Raw genomic sequence first — 19543 nt, forward strand, 5'->3', positions numbered from 1 at the left:
TCCTAGAAAACCCTGACGGAGTCAGAAATACATCCTGACACCCTGTCGGTCAGGGTGTTGGAAGCAGTTCAGAGTAAGCCCTCCTGGAGTGGCTGATGCGGTTCTGTTGGAGTAGTGATGGTCCCATTAAAGAAAAAGGGTCCAGTAATGGTGAGATGGGTCCAGTCTTCCACCAGGGATCCGGTGGAAAAACTGGATACCTAGTGGGACTGTGGCTCCTTTGTATCTAGGTTAAGATGGTTTGGCTCCTCCTCCCTCTGTGCAGCAGCTTACAATAGTGCAGTGTAACGTGTAATGTCATTGATGAGCTCTCAATGGTCCATTAGGAGAAGACATTCACATGGAAGTAGTGAAACAATGAAGAGAGATAAGTAGCACTCCACCATCTGATAAGTGACACTGACCCATTTGGGCAAAGATAAGCAATTCTGCTCCACCCAGATGGAAAAGAATAATATGGTCTTTACAAAACCCATGACAAATAGCTAATGTTGATTTCACATACTGGTAGAGTGTCTTATCTCTGTGGTAAGATATCATTGAAAAGAACCAAGTAAAGGAACATTGGAAGAAAGAATGCAAAGAGGAATCTACCACTGACTCCTAGGTCACCAAGATTTGTCAAACCACAGAACAGGGGCCTTGTGAGGAAATAAAATATATCAATTTCCTCTGCAGTATGGCATTGTAGTGGTTTCAGGTTTGCCAATTCCTGTATCCGAGTCACAGCACCAATTAGTGTAGTGGTTTGAGTGCCCACGAGAATGATTCACTTTTTGTTCTGCTGTGAGGTAAGATTAGGAGAAAAGCAAAGGAGGCTCAAAACTTAAAAGGGTATAAAGACAGGTTTAGTAACAAAACGACAAGAAAGAAAATAATAAGAATCAGAAAAAAACCTTCAAAACACTTCCTCTCTTCCCCACAAACTCTTTTCTTTCTCTCTGACAACATGCAGAGAAAACAAAACTTAGACTTCATGTCAGTCACTACCTCTAAAATAGTCTTTCTTCAGTCCTCTCAGAGAGAGAAGTCTCTTCTGGTTGGCCATGGAAACTTCCCCGCAAGAAAGAACAGTTCTCTTGTGGCTTTTTCATTCTCACAAAACCAGCCACCTCTGAACCTGCATTTGTGAAGTCCCTCCCATATCACGCAGCCTTCCCACAGCTGCGTAATGGGCCATGTAAACTCATGGGGTACCATTTTAAAGATGAACGGTTCAAAAGCAAAGGTTTTCTACATCTCTAGGAACAGAGATCTTTCCTCTTTCTGAGGGCAGATCTTCATCTCATCTCTCTCTCTGTTCAAGCATCTCATAAGATCACAACTACTTCAATATTTACTTAGCTCACCACAAAAACCTTTGCTCAGATCTACAATTTGTATACTCTCATCTCCTAGAACATCTTAGAGGGATATTCTAGTATATCACAGTCCATTCCCATGGCCTACAAAAGAGTTTCAGCCTAAAACCAAGGCATCTTCTCCTTTTCTTGCCATCTAAGATTCAACTCCTCCTTCACTGACTTTGATGTCTTCATATTGTCTCTCTACGTGGCTTCACTCCGTCCTTTTGTCTCACTTAAGAGAGGATTAGTGCTTTGTAAGTTCCATCCATGCAGAGGAAGAGTTTCCATTCTCCCAGTCTGCAGAGGCCGTGATGGTTCTCCCGGGCAGTGGCCGAAGGTGGCAAATTCAGGCCGTGCCGGGGCTGGGCCAGGATCTCCGGGGTTCTGGCTGCATTCAATTTCCAGCTGCGGGGCCGCTCCGCACGGCTGCAGAGCTGCCCCTGCTCTTGGCCGCAAGATCTCTCCAGCTGCTGGGGCCTCTCCCTCCGCAAGGGGTCTTGGTGCCGGTGTCTGGAGCTGTTCATAGTAAAGAATTCTTCCAAAGCCGCGCTGGGGGCTTCCCCCGTTCCTCTGCTCGGCAGCGCTGGGGGCCCGGCCCGGCCCTGCGAGGCCTCCCGGGGCCGCCATGGGGGCGGCTTTAGCGGCAGGATGTCAGCAGCCGCTGGAGGCCCGATCTGGCCGGGACGGGGCGTTCTCTCCTCCCCTGCCCTGCCCGGGAGCCGCCGGGCCCGGCCCTGCCAAGGCTCCAGCAGCGACCGGGCCCGGCCAGGCCGCACCAGGCCCGGGGCCACGCGGCGGAGCGGGGCCGACCCCGCCGGCACCTGGGGACCTCTGCCCAGGCGGGAAGGGAAGAGAAGAATTGTTATAGATAACCGTGTGCCTCTGGTAGTGTCCAAGGACCCAGCACACTGTTTGCTGTCCCTTTTATTCCCTATTTATCCCTTAGGACTATTTAAAAATATGAAGGATTGAGCCTTGTTTCTCACACAGTTTAATCAGACAGCCAAATTTTGAGTACAGTAAGAAGGAATAGGGTGATGTGCCCGCTCAGCACTGGGTGAGGGAAGGACGAGCCCTGTGGGGTGCAGTGAAGAGGAAGAAGGGACCGCTGAGGGGAATCGATGTCCCTGAGTGCTGCCAGTGTCCCCAGTGGCGCAGCAGACTCACAAAGGTGTCATGGTTATCCTACTGTGCATCGTAGGGTCTCAGCAGCGCCATGTTGGTCACTTGTGGATCCCAAGGTGGGGCAGGGCCAGGGGACACCCGTGGGGGCCCTCAGAGTGACACCGGTTGTGGGGACCTGGGTGGGGGGTGACACCTGTGGGTGACATGTCCCTGTCCCCCCCTGTACTCACCCCCTGCCTGCTCAGTGCCCACGATGTGGGGGTGCAGCACTGCCCCCTCCTCTGGGGGAATCCTGTGGGGATAAGGGGAGGTCTGACAGGTGTCTGGGGAGGGGGAAAGGGGAGTCCCAGCCAGAGCCCCCCACACCTGTCCTGGGGCTTCATGGTGGCTGCAACGAAAAGGAGAGGGGGTGACCATGGAGACCCCGGGACGCCTGAACCTTCCTGGCACCTCGGCAGCTCCAGCCACACACGGGACCCCCAAATCCCCACTGGAGCCCCAATTCACACCAGACCCCTGATTCTGCCATGGGACACTCCAAGAACCCCTGAACCCCCCAGAACATCTACACCACTGCAGTGTCCCCAAGCCCCCCAGTGTCCCCAAACCTCTGAGCCCCAGAACCCAAAGCCCGGCAGAGAGAGGTACTCCCCAAATTCCCCAGGACCCCAGAATGATCCCCCAACATCCCTGCACAGCTCCCCAAGAGCTCCCCAAACCCTCCAGGAGCTCAGAGAGCCACTCCAATGCTCCTCAAAGCCCACCCAAAAATGGCCCTGGAGCCCAACCAAGACCCTACAAATTCCCCCCAGACCCCCAAGGACCCCCAGGCGAGATCACTGTGGGCTCAGTTTCCTCCATCTCTGCCCCCACTCTGGGGGCTTCCCCTCACTCCAGGACCCCCACCCCCCCACTGTCACCCACCCCGGCGGTGCCAGCAGTGACAGCCCCCGATGACAGCCAGGAGCAGGAGCAGGAACAGGAGGGTCCTGCCGACATTCACAGCCACTGCTGGGGACAGAGGGGGACACATTTGGGTCAGTGTGAACCCTGGGGGTCCTGAACACCCCGGTGACCCCGTGTGACCTCACCTGTGACCCAGGGTGAGCCAGGGGTCACCTCCAGGGCCAGCTCAGGGCTGAGTGCCCGGAACACGCGGTGCCCGTCCTGTCCCAGCTGGTTGGTGGCCACGCACTGGTAGGTGCCCGAATGTCCCACACTGACGTTCCCAAGCTCCAGGACGGGACCCCGGGCCACCTCCTGGCCGTTGTGCAGCCAGGTGAAGGTGACAGGGGCTGACCCCACCTGCACTGAGCAGCGCAGGGTCACGGGGTCACCTGCGTGCACCGGGTGTGACAGGGGACCGGGGGTGATGGTGACATTGGCCACGGGCACTGCGGGGACAGAGACAGGGTGAGGGTGGGGGGAGGGGCTGGCAGCCAGCAAGAGGGACAGGGACACGGGGATGAGAGTTTCCTGGAGCATGCTGTGGGTGAGGCCCCCCCCAGCCTGAGGGTCACACTCACCAAGGACGGTGACATTCAGGGGGACAATCTCGGCCGTGCTGCCCCCATCACTGACCCAGCACTGGTATTGGCCGCTGTCATTGTCCCCAACATGGCGCAGCTCCAGGCGGGGTCCACTGCCCTGCGGAGTTCCTGAGCCCCCCCGGTGCCAGGTGAAGGACCGGGGACCTGTCCCCATGGCCACTGCACAGCTCAGCACCAGGCGGTCCCCCAGTGCCACCTGTCCCCCGGGGGGCCGCACTGACACGGACACCCCCGAGACGGGGACCCCTGCGGGGAGACACAGGTAAGATGATCTTGCCATGATGGGTGGAGGACACAAGACGGGAAGGAGGGGGGATTGGAGGGGAGCACAGAGGACCCCAGTGAGAAGTGGACCCTGGGAGGTGCGTTGGGATCTGGTGACCATGGAGTGACCCCATGGAAAGGTGGAGAGAGTCAGGCAGGGATGGGGGACTACACAAGAGACTGAGGAGACTCAGGGAATGATGTGGGGTTTGGAGAGGGGTGGGTGGACCCAGGGACGGAAGTGCAACCAGAGGGTTGAGCAGAGACCTTGGAAGGGGTGTGGGATGCCAGGGAGGGGTGGGGGGACAGAGAGAGGGATGAGGGATGCGGAGAGGGAACCGGGCAGTCATGGGGTAACAAGGAGGCACTTGGGAAATTTTGGGTGACCCAGGGAGGAGTGAAGGGAAGGATGAAGGATGCAGGTAGAGGGGGGAAACCCTCGGAGGATGTCAGGGTTGCCTGTCCCCATTCCTGCACTCACTGCGCACTGTCACTGTCACCAGCTGTGACTCCATCCACTCTGGCATTACAGCCCCCACCCTACCCCTGCAGCGGTAGCGGCCGCTGTGGTGCAGCTGCAGGGGGGACAGGGACAGCTCGGTCCTGTCATGGGGCCCTCCCAGATCCTTCCCTTCATGGAAGAAGTGCACACTGGTGAGCGATTTGTCCTGCCAGCTCCGGCAGCACAGTGTCACCCTGTCCCCCTCCAGCAGCGGCCGCGCCGGCACCTGCAGCACCAGCCAGTCTGGGGGACAGAGGGGTCCTGTCACACCAGGGGCATCTGAAGAGTCCTGATGACACTGGGGGGCAGCAGGGGCCACCCATTGCAAGGGAAGAGTCCCCTCAGACCTGGATGCTCTGGGATGTCCCCGTGTGCAGGGGACGGGCTCTGGTCACCCCAGGAGGTGACCCATGGAGCGGAGACAACCCAGAGCCCTCAGGGTCTCACAGGTTCCCGGCTGGAGACCCTGAAACCCCCCTTACCATTTAAGACTGTCACGGGGGGGCTGCGCCCACTGCCGGGTCTGTCACACTCGTAGCTGCCACTCTCGGTGACAGCGAAGTGTCCGGATCTCTGCTGTCCCCAGCGCTGCCCATCCTTGTACCAGGTGGTGGCACCGGCAGTCCCTGAGCCCTGGCAGGTCAGTGTCACCTGGTCCCACAGCACTGCTGGTGTCCAGGGAGGCTCCACCAGGATCTCAGTGGTCTGGGCACCTGTGGGTGACAGGGGACACCAGCCTGCCAGGGCCACCACGGGTCTGGGGACAGTGGGGTGGGGACATGGCATCTGCCAAGGACTCACCAGCGAGGCCGAGGGTCTGGGCTGGAAGGGAGAAGGGACAATGGCTGGATGGGAGTGGCCCTGCAGGGACAGCAGCACCTGGGGAATCCGGTGCTGTGTCTCACTGCAGACTGTCCCCAAAGGAACACTGGTGTAGCACAGAGGTGTTGAGGTAAGACACACCTCAGTCACCCTGGGCTGAGGCAGGACATGGGGACACTGTGGACACCCCATGCTCATCCAGGACACCACCACCATCCTCACAGCTCCTGTCCCAACAGCCACATCGTCATTGCCCTGTGCCCATGATCCCATTCTAATGGCACCTGTCTTCATGCCCCATCCCCATGGTATGTGGCCCTTGTCCCTGTCCCTGCATCCCTGTTCCCCTGTCCCTGCCTTGGGGACCTCAGGGGACCCCGCAGCCCCCCTGTGCCCCCTCCCCACCGGTCTCTGCCCCACCAGGGCCCATCCCCGGGGTGTCAGGCCCGTGCCCGGGGCACTCACCCCACAGGAGCAGCGCCACCTTCCCGGCCATCCCCGTGTCCCCGGCCATGTGCACTGGCTGTCACTCGCTGCTGTGGCCACCGGTCCCCTGGGTGGTGGCTCTTTGGACAAAGGGGAAGGAAACGAGTTCACGTCTCGTCCCCACGTGTAGGTGGCCCTTGGTGGGGGCAGGGTGGGGGAACAGGCTGTGGGCAGGCTGGGGACACTGAGGGACATGTGGGTGATGGTGGGACGTGGTGGGGACACGGTGGGGACCCGGTAGGGCCACGGTGTTGCCAAAATTTGAAGGATGGGAGCTGTAGGAAGCCAAGTATAGGTCTCCTGGGGGAATCAAGGTCCCCAGGCTGTGGGGTCCTCTGAGGTCCCCAGTGGAGGTCCCAGGGGCTGGAATTCCCAGGATGGGGGTCCTTGGGAATGGAGGTCCTGAGGAATGGCACTCCCGGGATGGGGGACCCAGGGAGGGGGGGCAGAAGGAATGGGGGCTCCCATGGTTGGGTTGGCAGGGAAATGGGGCTCCCAGGGATGGGCAGTGGCTGGGTGGGCCTGTGGGTTGCAGCTCCTTCCCTGGCTGCCTCAAATTTTGGGGTGACCCATGGCCCAGAGCTGCCCCCCTGGTGTGCTCGTGGTTTGCTGGGGGTCACCACAGGTGGATTCTGAGGGGCTCTGGGTCTGTGTTCCCCTGCCCCCAAGGAGCATTTTTCCTCTCCTCATTTCCATATTCTTCCTTTTATCCCTCAATTTCACAGCCCCCCAGTTCATGCCTTGATAAACCCTGGGGAGCTCCTGAGCCGGTACCAGGTGCAGGGGAACCCGTGGAGGGGAAAAGGAGGTGTGTGGGCTGGAGGGGAGGTGGGGGGGTTTGGGGGCTGGGAGTGTCCGGCCGTGTCCCCCCACACTTTCACTTTCTCTCTCCCGCAGCAGAAGGAAGAGGCTGTTTGTGCTGAGTCAGGGAGGGAGGGGCGGGTTCTGTCCTCGTGGGACACATCCAGGGGGTCCTGTCCCTGTTCAGGGATGTCCCTGTTCTGTGGGTGACACATCCTGGGGGTGGCACATCCCAGCCGGTGGCGTCCTGTCCTGGGAGAAGGGCAGGGAGGGCTCAGCCCGCGAGCTCCGTCACGGCCGAAATGGACTCGACTTGGGGAAATGAATTGAATTTATCTTTCCTCAGTTCAGAGTTGAAAAAGGAGAAGTGAAACACCTTCCCCTCTCGGGAACTGCTCCAGCGGGGGCTTCCCGGCCCTGGCAGCGCGATGGCAGCCGCGACGTGCGACAGTGACCCGAGGCCGGGACTCGGCTCCCGCCGTGCCGGGGGCTCCTCCCCGGGCTCCCGGGTCCCCTCGGCCCTCCCGGCACCTCCGTCCCGGCGCCCCCCGCCCGCCCCGGGGCCGCGCCCGGCGGAGGCTCCGCGGCAGCTCCGGGGCTCAGACGCCGCTCGGGGAGCGCCGGGTGCGGGGCTCTGGGCACCGGGGGTCTCCGGGGGGCACCGGGCAGGGCTGGGGCTGGGGCTGGCTTTGGGTTTGGATCTGGGGACACCTCCGGCTGCCCTCAGCTCTGTCCCGGGGCTCCAGCTCGGCCCGAGGGGTTCGGCAGCTGCGGGATCGGTGCCCGTGGCCACGGGGCGGCACCGCCGCAGGACCCCGAGCCCTTGGCCGGTGTCACCGAGAGGGGACAAACAGGGAGCGGCAGCTCCTTCCCCTGAGCGGGGCAGCTGCGACGGAACCAGTCCGGAAATGCCCCAACTGATCATTTTGTCCCTGTCCCCAAGGGACTGAGGGAGTCCCAAAAATCCTGCAAATCCCACACGGATCTGCTCAACAACCTGACCGGGACCCTCCTCCGTCCGAGCTGACCGGGCACATCTGAACAAACAAAAACCATTTCTCCCGGTTTAATCAAAATGCTGCGTTTTGGGTGCAATGGGAGGGACAAGGGTCCTGTGCCCCCCGGCACTGGGGGAGGGAGTGGGGAGTCCCTGGGGGTACTGGGAGCACTGGGAGCACTGGAACGGGGAGCTCTGGGCAGCTCCACATGGGACCCCCCACTCGTGGCCCCCACCCAGGCACGGTGGGCACCCATGGGAGCCGGGTGTGGGAGGGGGCGACACACTGGGGGTGCCCTTGTGCAGGGACCGGCAATGCCCCCAGTGCCCCCAGTGTCACAGCACGTTCTCATAGATGTCACTGGGGTCCTGCTGTCCTGTGTGGGTTCCCAGCAGCTCCACATTGGTCACTGGTGGATCCAGAGGTGGGGCAGGGCGCAGGGATATCTGTGGGTGCCCTGAGAGTGACACTGGTTGTGTGAGGACCTGGGTGGAGGGTGACACCCGTGGGTGACTTTTCCTTGTGTCCCCCTGTACTCACCCCCTGCCCTCTCGGTGCTCACGATGTGGGGGTCCAGCACTGCCACCTCCACTGGGTGGGGTCCTGTGGGGATAAGGGGGATCTGAGGGGTGTCTGGGGAGGGGGAAAGGGGAGTCCTGGCTGGAGCCCTCCACTCACCTGTCCTGGGGCTTCCTGGCGGCTGCAAGGAAAAAAGGAGGGGGTGACCGTGGGGAGCTTGGGACCCCTGAACCTTCCTGGGACCTCGGCAGCCCCAACCACGCATAGGACAGCCAAATCCCCACTGGAGCCCTGATTCCCACTAGCCCCCTGAGTCCCCTAGGCCACTACAAGCACCCCTGGAACCCCCCAGAACTTCTACACCACCTCAGTGCCCCCAATTCCCCCAGCGTCCCGCACCTTCTGAGCCCCAGAATCCCAAGATCAGCAGGGAGGGTCACCCCCCAAACTCCCACGGGACCCCAGAAAGATCACCCAACGTCCCTGCACGGCTCTCCAAGAGTTCTCCAAACCCACCAGAAGCTCCCAATGCCATTCCAATGTCCCTCAAAGCCCACCCAAAAATGGCCCTGGAGCCCAAACAAGACCCTCCAAATTTACCCCACAACCCTCAGCAACCCAGCCGAGGTCACTGTGGGCTTAGTTTCCCCCAGCTCAGGGGCCCTGGGTGCTGCCCTGTCTCTGCCCCCACTCTGGGGGCTTCCCCTCACTCCAGGACGCCCATCGCCCCCATTGTCACCCACCCCGGCGGTGCCAGCAGTGACAGCCCCCGATGACAGCCAGGAGCAGGAGCAGGAACAGGAGGGTCCTGCCGACATTCACAGCCACTGCTGGGGACAGAGGGGGACACATTGGGGTCACCTTGAACTCAGGGGATCCTGAACACCCCAGTGACCCCTTGTGAGCCCACCTGTGACCCAGGGTGAGCCAGGGGTCACCTCCAGGGCCAGCTCAGGGCTGAGTGCCCGGAACACACGTTGCCCGTCCTGTCCCAGCTGGTTGGTGGCCACGCACTGGTAGGTGCCCGAATGTCCCACACTGATGTTCCCAAGCTCCAGGACGGGACCCCGGGCCACCTCCTGGCCATTGTGCAGCCAGGTGAAGGTGACAGGGGCTGAGCCCACCTGCACCGAGCAGCACAGGGTCACGGGGTCACCTGCTTGCACCTGGTGTGACAGGGGACCGGGGGTGATGGTGGCATTGGCCACGGGCACTGTGGGGACACAGACAGGGCTGGCACCTCGGGACGTGGGATGGGAGTGCTGTGGATTGGGTCGGCCCCAGCCCGAGGGTCCCACTTACCCAGGATGGTGACATTCAGGGGGACACTCTTGGCCACGCTGTCCCCATCACTGACCCGGCACTGGTATTGGCCACTGTCATTGTCCCCAACATGCTGCAGGTCCAGGCGGGGGCCGGTGCCCAGTGGTGTCCCCGAGCCCCCCCGGTGCCAGGTGAAGGACAGGGGACCTGTCCCCATGGCCACGGCACAGCTCAGCACCAGGCGGTCCCCCAGTGCCACCTGTCCCCCGGGAGGCTGCGCTGACACGGACACACCCGAGAGTTGCACCCCTGTAGGAGAGGGGACACCAGAAGACACTCAGGGACCCGCGGGGGCAGGCAGAACAGAGAAGGGCAGGAGGACCCAGTGAGGAAGAAAGGGCACAGAGCTATAGGGGGCTTGGAGAGGAACCCCAATAAAGGATGCGGAGTTTAGGGAGACAACACTTAAAGAGGGATGGGGGGGACACCTGGGAGGGTATGGGGACACAGGAAAGACATGATGGGACCTGGGGACCAAGCTGGGAGATCAGAGAAGGATGTGGAGAGCCATGTAGCAGTGAAGGGACCTCCAGATGGGAGGACATGGAGGGGGACCTGAGCAGTGAGGGGGAGACGTTGAAGAAGTTTAAGAGGAAGATGGGAGTACCCACGTAGCACTGGGGGACCCAGGGAGGCTGTGGGGGCTCCCCGTGCCCATCCCCGCACTCACTGCGCACCGTGACGCGGAGCCGGGCGCTGCTCTTCTGCACGGTTCCCCCCTTGGAGCGCACCTGGCAGCTGTAATTCCCCGAGTCGGAGACCCCCACGGCGGGCACCAGGAGCTGCGAGGACACCTGCGGGCCCCCCACCAACTGCTCGTCCCGGTAGAAGAGGTGCAGGAGGGGGGCTGGGGCCCGCAGGGGCCTGGGGCTGCTGAGGCAGCTGAGATGGAGGGGCGTCCCCTCGGTGAGCTTGCGGGGACCCTCCAGCACCGGAGAGAGCTCTGGGAAGGAGAGGGGAGGAGGATTTGTGACCCCGAGTCCACAGGGAGGGGCTCTGGGGGTGTCAGGCTGGGGGCTGGGGCGTGCTCACCGTGCACTGTCACTGTCACCGGCGCCGACTCCTGCCACCCCCGTGATACCACGGAGTCCATCTGGCCCCCACAGCGGTAGCGGCCGCTGTGGTGCAGGTGCAGAGGGGACAGGGACAGCTCAGTCCCACGGAGGGACTTTCTGACCTCCTCATTCACATGGTAGAATCGCACCCCAGTGACCAACATGTCCCACCGGAATCGGCAGCGCAGTGTCACCGTGTCCCCCTCCAGCAGTGGCCACGCCGGCACCTGCAGCACCAGCCAGTCTGGGGGACATGTTGGTTCCGTCACATAGCGGAGGCCCGGGAGATCCTGATGGAGCCCCCCATTGGGTCACAGCCAGAGCACCAGAGGTCCCCAATTCCATAAACAGGGTCCCCCTGCACTGGGATGCTCTGGGATGTCCCCGTGTGCAGGGGATGGGCTCTGGTCACACCAGGAGGTGACCCATGGAGTCCAGCCCATCCTCAGCCCTGGGCATCCCCGCAGGTGCGAGGCTGGGGACACGTACCCCCCTCACCATTTAAGACTCTCACGGGGGGGCTGAGCCCGGTGCCAGGTCTGTCACACGTGTAGATTCCTCGCTCAGTGACAAAGAAGTTGTCACGTCCCTCCTGCCCCCATCGCTGCCCGTCCTTGTACCAGGTGGTGTCACCGGCTGTGCCCGAGCCCTGGCAGGTCAGTGTCACCTGGTCCCACAGCACTGCTGGACTCCAGGGCGGATCCACCAGGAGCTGGGTGGTCTGGGCACCTGCGGGTGACAGGGGACACCAGCCTGCCAGGGCCACCACGGGGCTGGGGACAGCGAGATGGGGACATGGCATCCCCTGAGGACTCACCAGCGAGGCCGAGGGTCTGGGCTGGAAGGGAGAAGGGACAGGGCTGGGTGGGGTGGCCCCGTGGAGACAGGTGTCATGGGGACATGGAGTGTGGGGCCTAGCCACAAACTGTCCTTGTGTAGCATGGACCTCTCGGGGACAGGGACACCTCAGCCAACCCATGCTGTCACAGATAAGCCCCACCAGCCCCAAGGCCTCTGTCCCCACGGCCCATCCACATGGTGCTTGTCCCCTTGTCCCTGTCCCGTCATCCTTGTGCCCCATGCCTGTCCCCACTGCTGCCACAGCCCCATAATTCCTCTCCCCACATTCCTGTCTTTCCAGTCCCTGCCCCATCTCCTGAACCCACAGCCAACCTACAGCCCTGGTCACCATATTGCACTGGCTCTGCTGGCCTTGGGGACCTCAGGGGACCCCACAGCCGCCCTGTGCCCCCTCCCCACCGGTCTCTGCCTCACCAGGGCCCATCCCCGGGGTGTCAGGCTCGTGTCCGGGGCACTCACCCCACAGGAGCAGCGCCACCTTCCCAGCCATCCCCGTGCCCCTGGCCATCCAGACTGGCGGTCGCACACTGACAGTGGCGGCTGTCCCCTGGGTGGTGGCTCTTCGGCCAGGGTGGAAGGAAGGGAGGTCAGGTCTCATCCTCATGCGTAGGTGGTACCTGGTGGGGGCAGGGTGGCCACAAACTGGGGACAGGATGTGGGCAGGCTGGGGACAAGGCTGGGTGGCACATGGTGGGACATTGGGTTCTCAGGAGTGGGGGGCTCAGGGGTTTGGGGAGCCAGGGATGGGTGTCCAGGGGAATGGGGGGTCCCAGGGATGGGGAGACTCAGGGCTGGGAGTCCCAGAAGAATGTTGGCTCCAGGGATTTGGGGTCATACGATGGGGGTCCCAGGGATGAGGGTGCCGGGGGAATGGGGGATTATGTGGGAATGTGAGGGTCCTGGGAGAAACAAATCCATGGGTGAAGAGGGATTGTAGGGGATGGAATTTGGGGGAGACTGTTCCTTGGGAATGGGGGTCCTGGGCCATGGAGATATTGGAGAATGGCAGTCCTGGGATGGGGGTCCCAGGGAGGTGGAACATAAAGAATGGGGGTCTGATGGTTGGGTTCCCAGGGGAATGGGGGTCCCAGGGAAGCGCACTGGCTGGTTGGGTCCATGGATTGCAGCTCCTTTCCTGGCTACCTCAGATACTGGGGTGACCCAGAGCCACGCAGAGCCCACACAAGGTGCTGGTGACCTGGGGATCACCACAGGCAGATTCCGAGGGGCTCTGGGTCGCTGTCCCCACAGCCCTCCAGGAGCTTTTTCATCTCTTCTTTCCCATTTCCTTCTTTTCTCCCACATTTTCACACCTCTCAGTTGCATGGCTCGATGAGTCTGGGGAGCACCTGAGCAGGGAACAGGTTGAAGTGACTCTGGGGAAGAGGAAAAGTGGGTTCTGGTCCAGCAGGAGGAGATATGGGGGCTGTGGCGGATGGGGGTATCCAGCTTTGCCCCCCCCCAACACTTTCTCTCTCCCGCAGCAGAAGGAAGATGCCGTTTGTGCAGAGGGAAGAGTTCTATTCTGGGGTCATCCAGGAGGGTTGTGTCCTGTTCAGGGGTTCCTTGTTCTGGGAGTAAAACATCCTGCGGGGATCCTGTCCTGGGGGGGACACATGCTGGCCAAGGGGATCCTGTCCTGGGGGATGGCAGCCCCAGGAGGGTTCCAGACTCCTCCATTCTCACTCATCCCCTACAGGATGTGAGCCGGCAAGAGCAGCTTGGGAATGGAGCCCCAGGCAGGAAGGAGCTCCCCAACTCCTCCTCCTTGAGGCCAGTGGCCGTCCAAGTGCGGGGCCCAGCCATGGCCCAGCCCCAGTGCACAGGGATGGGCATTGGCCAGCCCTGCTCTGGCCAGCCCCAGGTGGCAGCCACGACCTGAGGCTCCCCCCGCCCCCTTGGCTTTGATTCTGGCAGCTTTCGAGCTGCTGCAAAGATGACAATTCTGTGGCAGGAAAAGGCCTGGCTGTGGTTTGCTGGGCCCTGCAAGAAGCACAAAAGCCAATGGGAGCCCAAGCAGTGGCTCTGTGAGGGCCTTGGATGGTTTTCAGAGCAGGGCTGGCTGCAAACCCCCCTGCAGGGGCAGCTGTGAGGGAAGCAGTCCGGAAATGCAGCAATTGATCATTTTGTCCCTCTCAGCAAGGGGCTGAGAGAGCCCCAGAAGTTCTGCAAATCCCACATCCATCTGCTCAACATCCTGACCGGGACCCTCCTTCCTGAACAAAACCTCAAGCCCTTCGGAACCTCTTGGAAAGAATATTTGGGTTCTGGCTGCAGCCACCAGACCAGAGGGAAAAGTGTGGAAATGTTGAGCCGGGGCTCTGCCCACAGTCATGGTGTGGCTCTGGGGAATGACCTTGTATCGATTCCAGGTGTCCCCAAAGCTGCTCCATCCCTGCCCTCCTCACCTGCACAGGGCACGGGGAATGGACAGGGCTCTGCCCCGCCCCTGCCCCGCCCATTCCGAGTGCCCAAAGCTGTGGGGGCGTCACCCTGGCCACGGGCTGTCCCGACACATGGCGACAGTAGCTTGGGACACGCTCTCACAGTCGGTTCATGCGCGCCGTGACAGTCCCGGCACTCGCAGCGCCATGGCAGCTGGGCCCCTTCCCCGTGCTCTGGGACCACCGTGCCGGTCCCTCCTTTCCGCAGAGCCCAGCCCAGGGTCTCCGCTCCCCCGCCCTGCCGGGGTCTCCCCTCGGCCGTTTCGGGCCCTCCACCCTCGGGGCTCCCCAGGCCCCTGGTTGTTTAGTGGAAGCCAGAACTGGAGAATTCCATTCCTAAAGCCCAACAGGGCTGAACAAACACCACTTGTGCCAGTTTAACCAAAAAGCTGCATTTTGGGCTGAAGTGTATCGAAACCGACCGTGTGCCCTCCTTGCACTGGGAGGGGGAATGTGCCGCCACTGGGACTATGGGAGTACTGGGAAGGGAAAGGGGGAGCCCCTGGGTGTACTGGAACAATGGGAGGGGGAATGGGGAAGCCGTGGTGGTACTGGGAGATGGAATGGGGAGCACTGGGTGCTCTGTGCACCAGCCCCTTCTCCTGACCACCACCTCAGGCTGGATGGCAACCACAGAAGCCCAGGGTGAGGGGATCCCCGGTGTCCCCCAGTGCCCCCCAGTTTCCTCAGTGTCACGGCACACTCTCGTAGATGTTGCTGGTATCCTGTGGTCGTCCATGGGGTCCTGGCAGCTCTGCATAGGTCACCGTGGTGTCCTTGGGCGGGGCAGCACTGGGGAGCCCTGTGAGAGACACTGGCTGGGGGGACCCGGCTGGGGGTGACCCCAGCGGGTGACGTGTCCCTGTATTTCCCTGTCCCCGTACTCACCCCCTGCCCGCTCGGTTTTCACAACATGGGTGTACAGAACCTCCTCCTCCTCTGGGGGGGCCAGGGGCTGTGGATCTGCCCTGTGGGGATGGAGGAGTTTTGGGAGCACATGGAGGGTTCAGGGTGTGAGAGGAGACGAGGGGTTGTGAATGGAGCCCCCCACTCACCTTTCCTGCTTCTTCCTGGTGGCTGCAAAGGAGAGGGAAGGGGTGACTGTGGGATCCCCAGGGCCCTGACCACCCGTGGGAATCCTGAACCACCACCAGACCCTCAATTCCCCCAGGACCTCTGAGCATCTCTAGAGCCCCCCAGAACCCCTGAACCGGTGCCCTGAGCACCCAGAACCCCAAGTGCAGCAGGGAGGGAGACCCTCAAAAATCCCCCAGGACCCCAAAAGAAAACCCAACATTGCTGTGTGGTCCTCCCACACCTGCCCAAATCGCCCAGGACACTCAGCCAAGGACACTGGGGGCTCAGCACAACCCAAGTCAGGAGCTGTGGGTACCACCCTATCACCCCTTCAGTCTGGGGGCTTCCCACCCCTCTCGGGGAACCCCGTCAGCCCCATGGTCACCCACCAATGCGGTGCCACCAGTGCCAGGCCATGATGACACCCAGGAGCAGGACCAGGAACAACAGGGAACCACTGACTCCTGCAGCCACTGCTGGAGACAAAGGGGAACACAGAGGGGTCATCCATCACCCCAGGGGTCCTGCAACCATTGTGACCTCAGGTGACCCATCCTGTTTCCTGTTCCCTGTTCCCTTTCTGTCACTGCCAGAGAGAGTGGGGGAAAACTGAGGTCACCGACAACCTGGGAGTGTCAGACCACCAGGGTGACCCCCTGTGAGCCCACCTGTGACCCAGGGTGTGCCAGGGGTCACCTCCAGGGCCAGCTCAGGGCTGAGTGCCCGGAACACGCGGTGCCCGTCCTGTCCCAGCTGGTTGGTGGCCTCGCACTGGTAGGTGCCCGAATGTCCCACATTGATGTCCCCAAGCTCCAGGACGGGACCCCGGGCCACCTCCTGGCCATTGTGCAGCCAGGTGAAGTTGACAGGGGCTGAACCCACCTGCACCGCGCAGCGCAGGGTCACGGGGTCACCTGCATGCACCTGGTGTGACAGGGGACCGGGGGTGATGGTGGCATTGGCCACGGGCACTGTGGGGACACAGACAGGGTGAGGGTGGGGGGAGGGCTGGCAGCCAACAAGAGGGACAGGGACATGGGGATGAGTTTCCTGGAGCATGCTGTGGATGAGGCCACCCCCAGCCTGAGGGTCACACTCACCAAGGACAGTGACATTCAGGGGGACACTCTCGGCCGTGCTGTCCCCATCACTGACCCGGCACTGGTATTGGCCGCTGTCATTGTCCCCAACATGGCGCAGCTCCAGGCGGGGTCCACTGCCCAGCGGTGTCCCAGAGCCCCCCCGGTGCCAGGTGAAGTACCGGGGACCTGTCCCCATGGCCACCGAGCAGCTCAGCACCAGGCGGTCCCCCAGTGCCACCTGTCTCCCGGGGGGCTGCACTGACACGGACACCCCCGAGACGGGGACCTCTGCGGGGAGACACAGGTAAGATGATCTTGCCATGATGGGTGGAGGACACAAGACGGGAAGGAGGGGGGATTGGAGGGGAGCACAGAGGACCCCAGGGAGAAGTGGACCCTGGGAGGTGCGTTTGGATCTGGTGACCATGGAGTGACCCCATGGAAAGGTGGAGAGAGTCAGGCAGGGATGGGGGACTACACAAGAGACTGAGGAGACTCAGGGAATGATGTGGGGTTTGGAGAGGGTAGGGTGGACCCAGGGACGGAAGTGCAACCAGAGGGTGGAGCGGGGACCTTGGAAGGGGTGTGGGATGCCAGGGAGGGGTGGGGGGACAGAGAGAGGGATGAGGGATGTGGAGAGGGAACCAGGCAGTCATGGGGTAACAAGGAGGCACTTGGGAAATTTTGGGTGACGTAGGGAGGAGTGAAGGGAAGGATGAAGGATGCAGGTAGAGGGGGGAAACCCTCGGAGGATGTCAGGGTTGCCTGTCCCCATCCCTGCACTCACTGCGCACTGTCACTGTCACCAGATGCGACTCCCTCCACAGTGGCACTGCAGAGTTCACCCAGCCCCTGCAGCGGTAGCGGCCGCTGTGGTGCAGCTGCAGGGGGGACAGGGACAGCTCGGTCCTGTCATGGGGCCCTCCCAGATCCTTCCCTTCATGGAAGAAGTGCACACTGGTGAGCGATTTGCCCTGGTAGCTCCGGCAGCGCAGTGTAACCGTGTCCCCCTCCAGCAGCAGCCGGGCCGGCACCTGTAGCACCAGCCAGTCTGGGGGACAAAGGGGTCCTGTCACACCAGGGGCATCTGAAGAGTCCTGATGACACTGGGGGGCATCAGGGGCCACCCATTGCAAGGGAAGAGTCCCCTCAGACTGGGATGCTCTGGGATGTCCCCATGTGCAGGGGACGGACTCTAGTCACACCAGGAGGTGACCCATAGAGCAGAGCCCACCCAGAGCCCTTGGGGACCCTGCAGGTGCCAGGCTGGAGACCCTGAAACCCCCCTCACCATTTAAGACTCTAACGGGGAGGCTGCGCCCATTGCCGGGTCTGTCACACTCGTAGCTGCCACTCTCGGTGACAGTGAAGTGTCCGGATCTCTGCTGTCCCCAGCGCTGCCCATCCTTGTACCAGGTGGTGGCACCGGCGGTCCCTGAGCCCTGGCAGGTCAGTGTCACCTGGTCCCACAGCACTGCCGGTGTCCAGGGAGGCTCCACCAGGATCTCAGTGGTCTGGGCACCTGTGGGTGACAGGGGACACCAGCCTGCCAGGGCCACCACGGGTCTGGGGATAGTGGGGTGGGGACATGGCATCCCCCGAGGACTCACCAGCGAGGCCGAGGGTCTGGGCTGGAAGGGAGAAGGGACAAGGGCTGGATGGGGGGGGCCCTGCAGGGACAGCAGCACCTGGGGAATCCGGTGCTGTGTCTCACTGCAGACTGTCCCCAAAGGAACACTGGTGTAGCACAGAGGTGTTGAGGTAAGACACACCTCAGTCACCCTGGGCTGAGGCAGGACATGGGGACACTGTGGACACCCGATGCTCATCCAGGACACCACCACCATCCTCACAGCTCCTGTCCCAACAGCCACATCGTCATTGCCCTGTGCCCATGATCCCATTCCAATGGCACCTGTCTTCATGCCCCATCCCCATGGTATGTGGCCCTTGTCCCTGTCCCTGCATCCCTGTTCCCCTGTCCCTGCCTTGGGGACCTCAGAGGACCCTGCAGCCCCCCTGTGCCCCCTCCCCACTGGTCTCTGCCCCACCAGGGCCCATCCCCGGGGTGTCAGGCCCGTGCCCGGGGCACTCACCCCACAGGAGCAGCGCCACCTTCCCGGCCATCCCCGTGTCCCCGGCCATGTGCACTGGCTGTCACTCGCTGCTGTGGCCACCGGTCCCCTGGGTGGCGGCTCTTTGGACGAATAGAAAGGTCGCACCTCATCCCCACGTGTTGGTGGGGGCAGGGTGGGGGAAAGGTGGAGACACAGCAGGGGACAGGCTGGGGACATTATGGGATGGTCTGGCGGCTAAGTGGGGGATGGTGTTCCCAGGAGTGGGGGTCTCAGGGGTTGTGGAGAGCCAAAAATGGGTGTTCTTGAGAATAGGGGTCCAAGGGAATGGGGGTCTCCATGTCTAGGGGGAATTCAGAGATGGAGGTGAATTTGCTCTAATTACCAGACGCCCAGTTGGTTGAGACAAAATTAGACATGCAGGAAATAAAGGCAAAAATGTTTCCCCACAGCATTTTTATCCCAGTGAAAAAAAAAATCAGCAAAATCACGCTGAAAATGTAGAAAACGATCTGGCTGATAGAATACTTTTAATTGTTGCCCTCCCAACAAGTCACAATAAAAACATAAACAAATCACAGAGAAACGAGACTTTCTGGTTCCCTTTAGGAGCCCATTGGTGCATCCCACAGCAGCGTTTGCTTGTGGATAACACAGTGTGGAATCTCCCTGAGTCTCCAGCAGGTCCATGGGATTGTTCCCGGCCTGCTGGCAGCAACCCAGCCCACAGGGAAGGCTTTGGTTGGGCCACATTTAGGAACTCTGCCCATTTTCCTCCTTCCCACCCTGAAACTTGATTTACTTCCCATGGCTTCTGCTCCCAACAGGGGAGAAGCTCTGTCCATCCTTGGAACAGAGCACAGGAATCCGTGGAAATGCCCGTGTGCCCCACAGGGTCTGCTTCCCTGGGAAATGCACTCCACCCTGCCCTGAATTCCCCTGCCTGGGCACTCCCTGCCCCTGCTGGGACACCCCTGTTCCCCAGATCCATGGCTGGAGCCCCTGCTCAGTATTTCCACACTTTTCCCTCTCTTCTGGTGTCTACATTCAGAACACAAACATTCTTTCTGGGAGGTTCCAAAGGGCTTCAGGTTTTGTTCAGAAAGGAGGGTCCCGGTCAAGTTGTTGAGCAGATGGGTGTGGGATCTGCAGAACTTCTGGGGTTCTCTCAGCCCCTTGCTGAGAGGGACAAAATGATCAATTGCTGCATTTC

The 19543-nt window shown here is 61.4% G+C and overlaps 2 protein-coding genes across 2 annotated transcripts; both read right to left on the reverse strand.

The window, feature by feature from the left end:
• Positions 1-3796: 3796 nt before the first annotated feature.
• On the reverse strand, positions 3797-12142 carry LOC136302913 (Fc receptor-like protein 4). The gene is given in 14 exon segments (XM_066206494.1): positions 3797-3808; positions 4053-4267; positions 4830-5030; positions 5270-5500; positions 5589-5604; positions 8057-8351; positions 8573-8594; positions 9157-9243; positions 9324-9626; positions 9716-9985; positions 10769-11035; positions 11290-11520; positions 11609-11629; positions 12112-12142. Coding segments are annotated over 14 exon segments (2202 nt in total).
• Positions 12143-14788: 2646 nt separating this feature from the next.
• On the reverse strand, positions 14789-18400 carry LOC136302914 (Fc receptor-like protein 4). The gene is made up of 10 exons (XM_066206495.1): positions 18352-18400; positions 17866-17886; positions 17547-17777; positions 17043-17306; positions 16274-16543; positions 15842-16087; positions 15563-15649; positions 15152-15173; positions 14985-15064; positions 14789-14898 (listed from the first exon to the last, which is right to left on the reverse strand). Exons 1-10 carry the CDS (start codon positions 18398-18400, stop codon positions 14789-14791), a joined length of 1380 nt encoding a protein of 459 aa, XP_066062592.1.
• Between the last annotated feature and the right edge of the window lie 1143 nt (positions 18401-19543).

The sequence above is a fragment of the Chamaea fasciata genome, unplaced genomic scaffold (genome assembly GCF_029207755.1).
Source record: "Chamaea fasciata isolate MVZ Bird 193981 ecotype frontalis unplaced genomic scaffold, bChaFas1.0.hap1 SCAF_31, whole genome shotgun sequence".
NCBI lineage: Eukaryota > Metazoa > Chordata > Aves > Passeriformes > Sylviidae > Chamaea > Chamaea fasciata.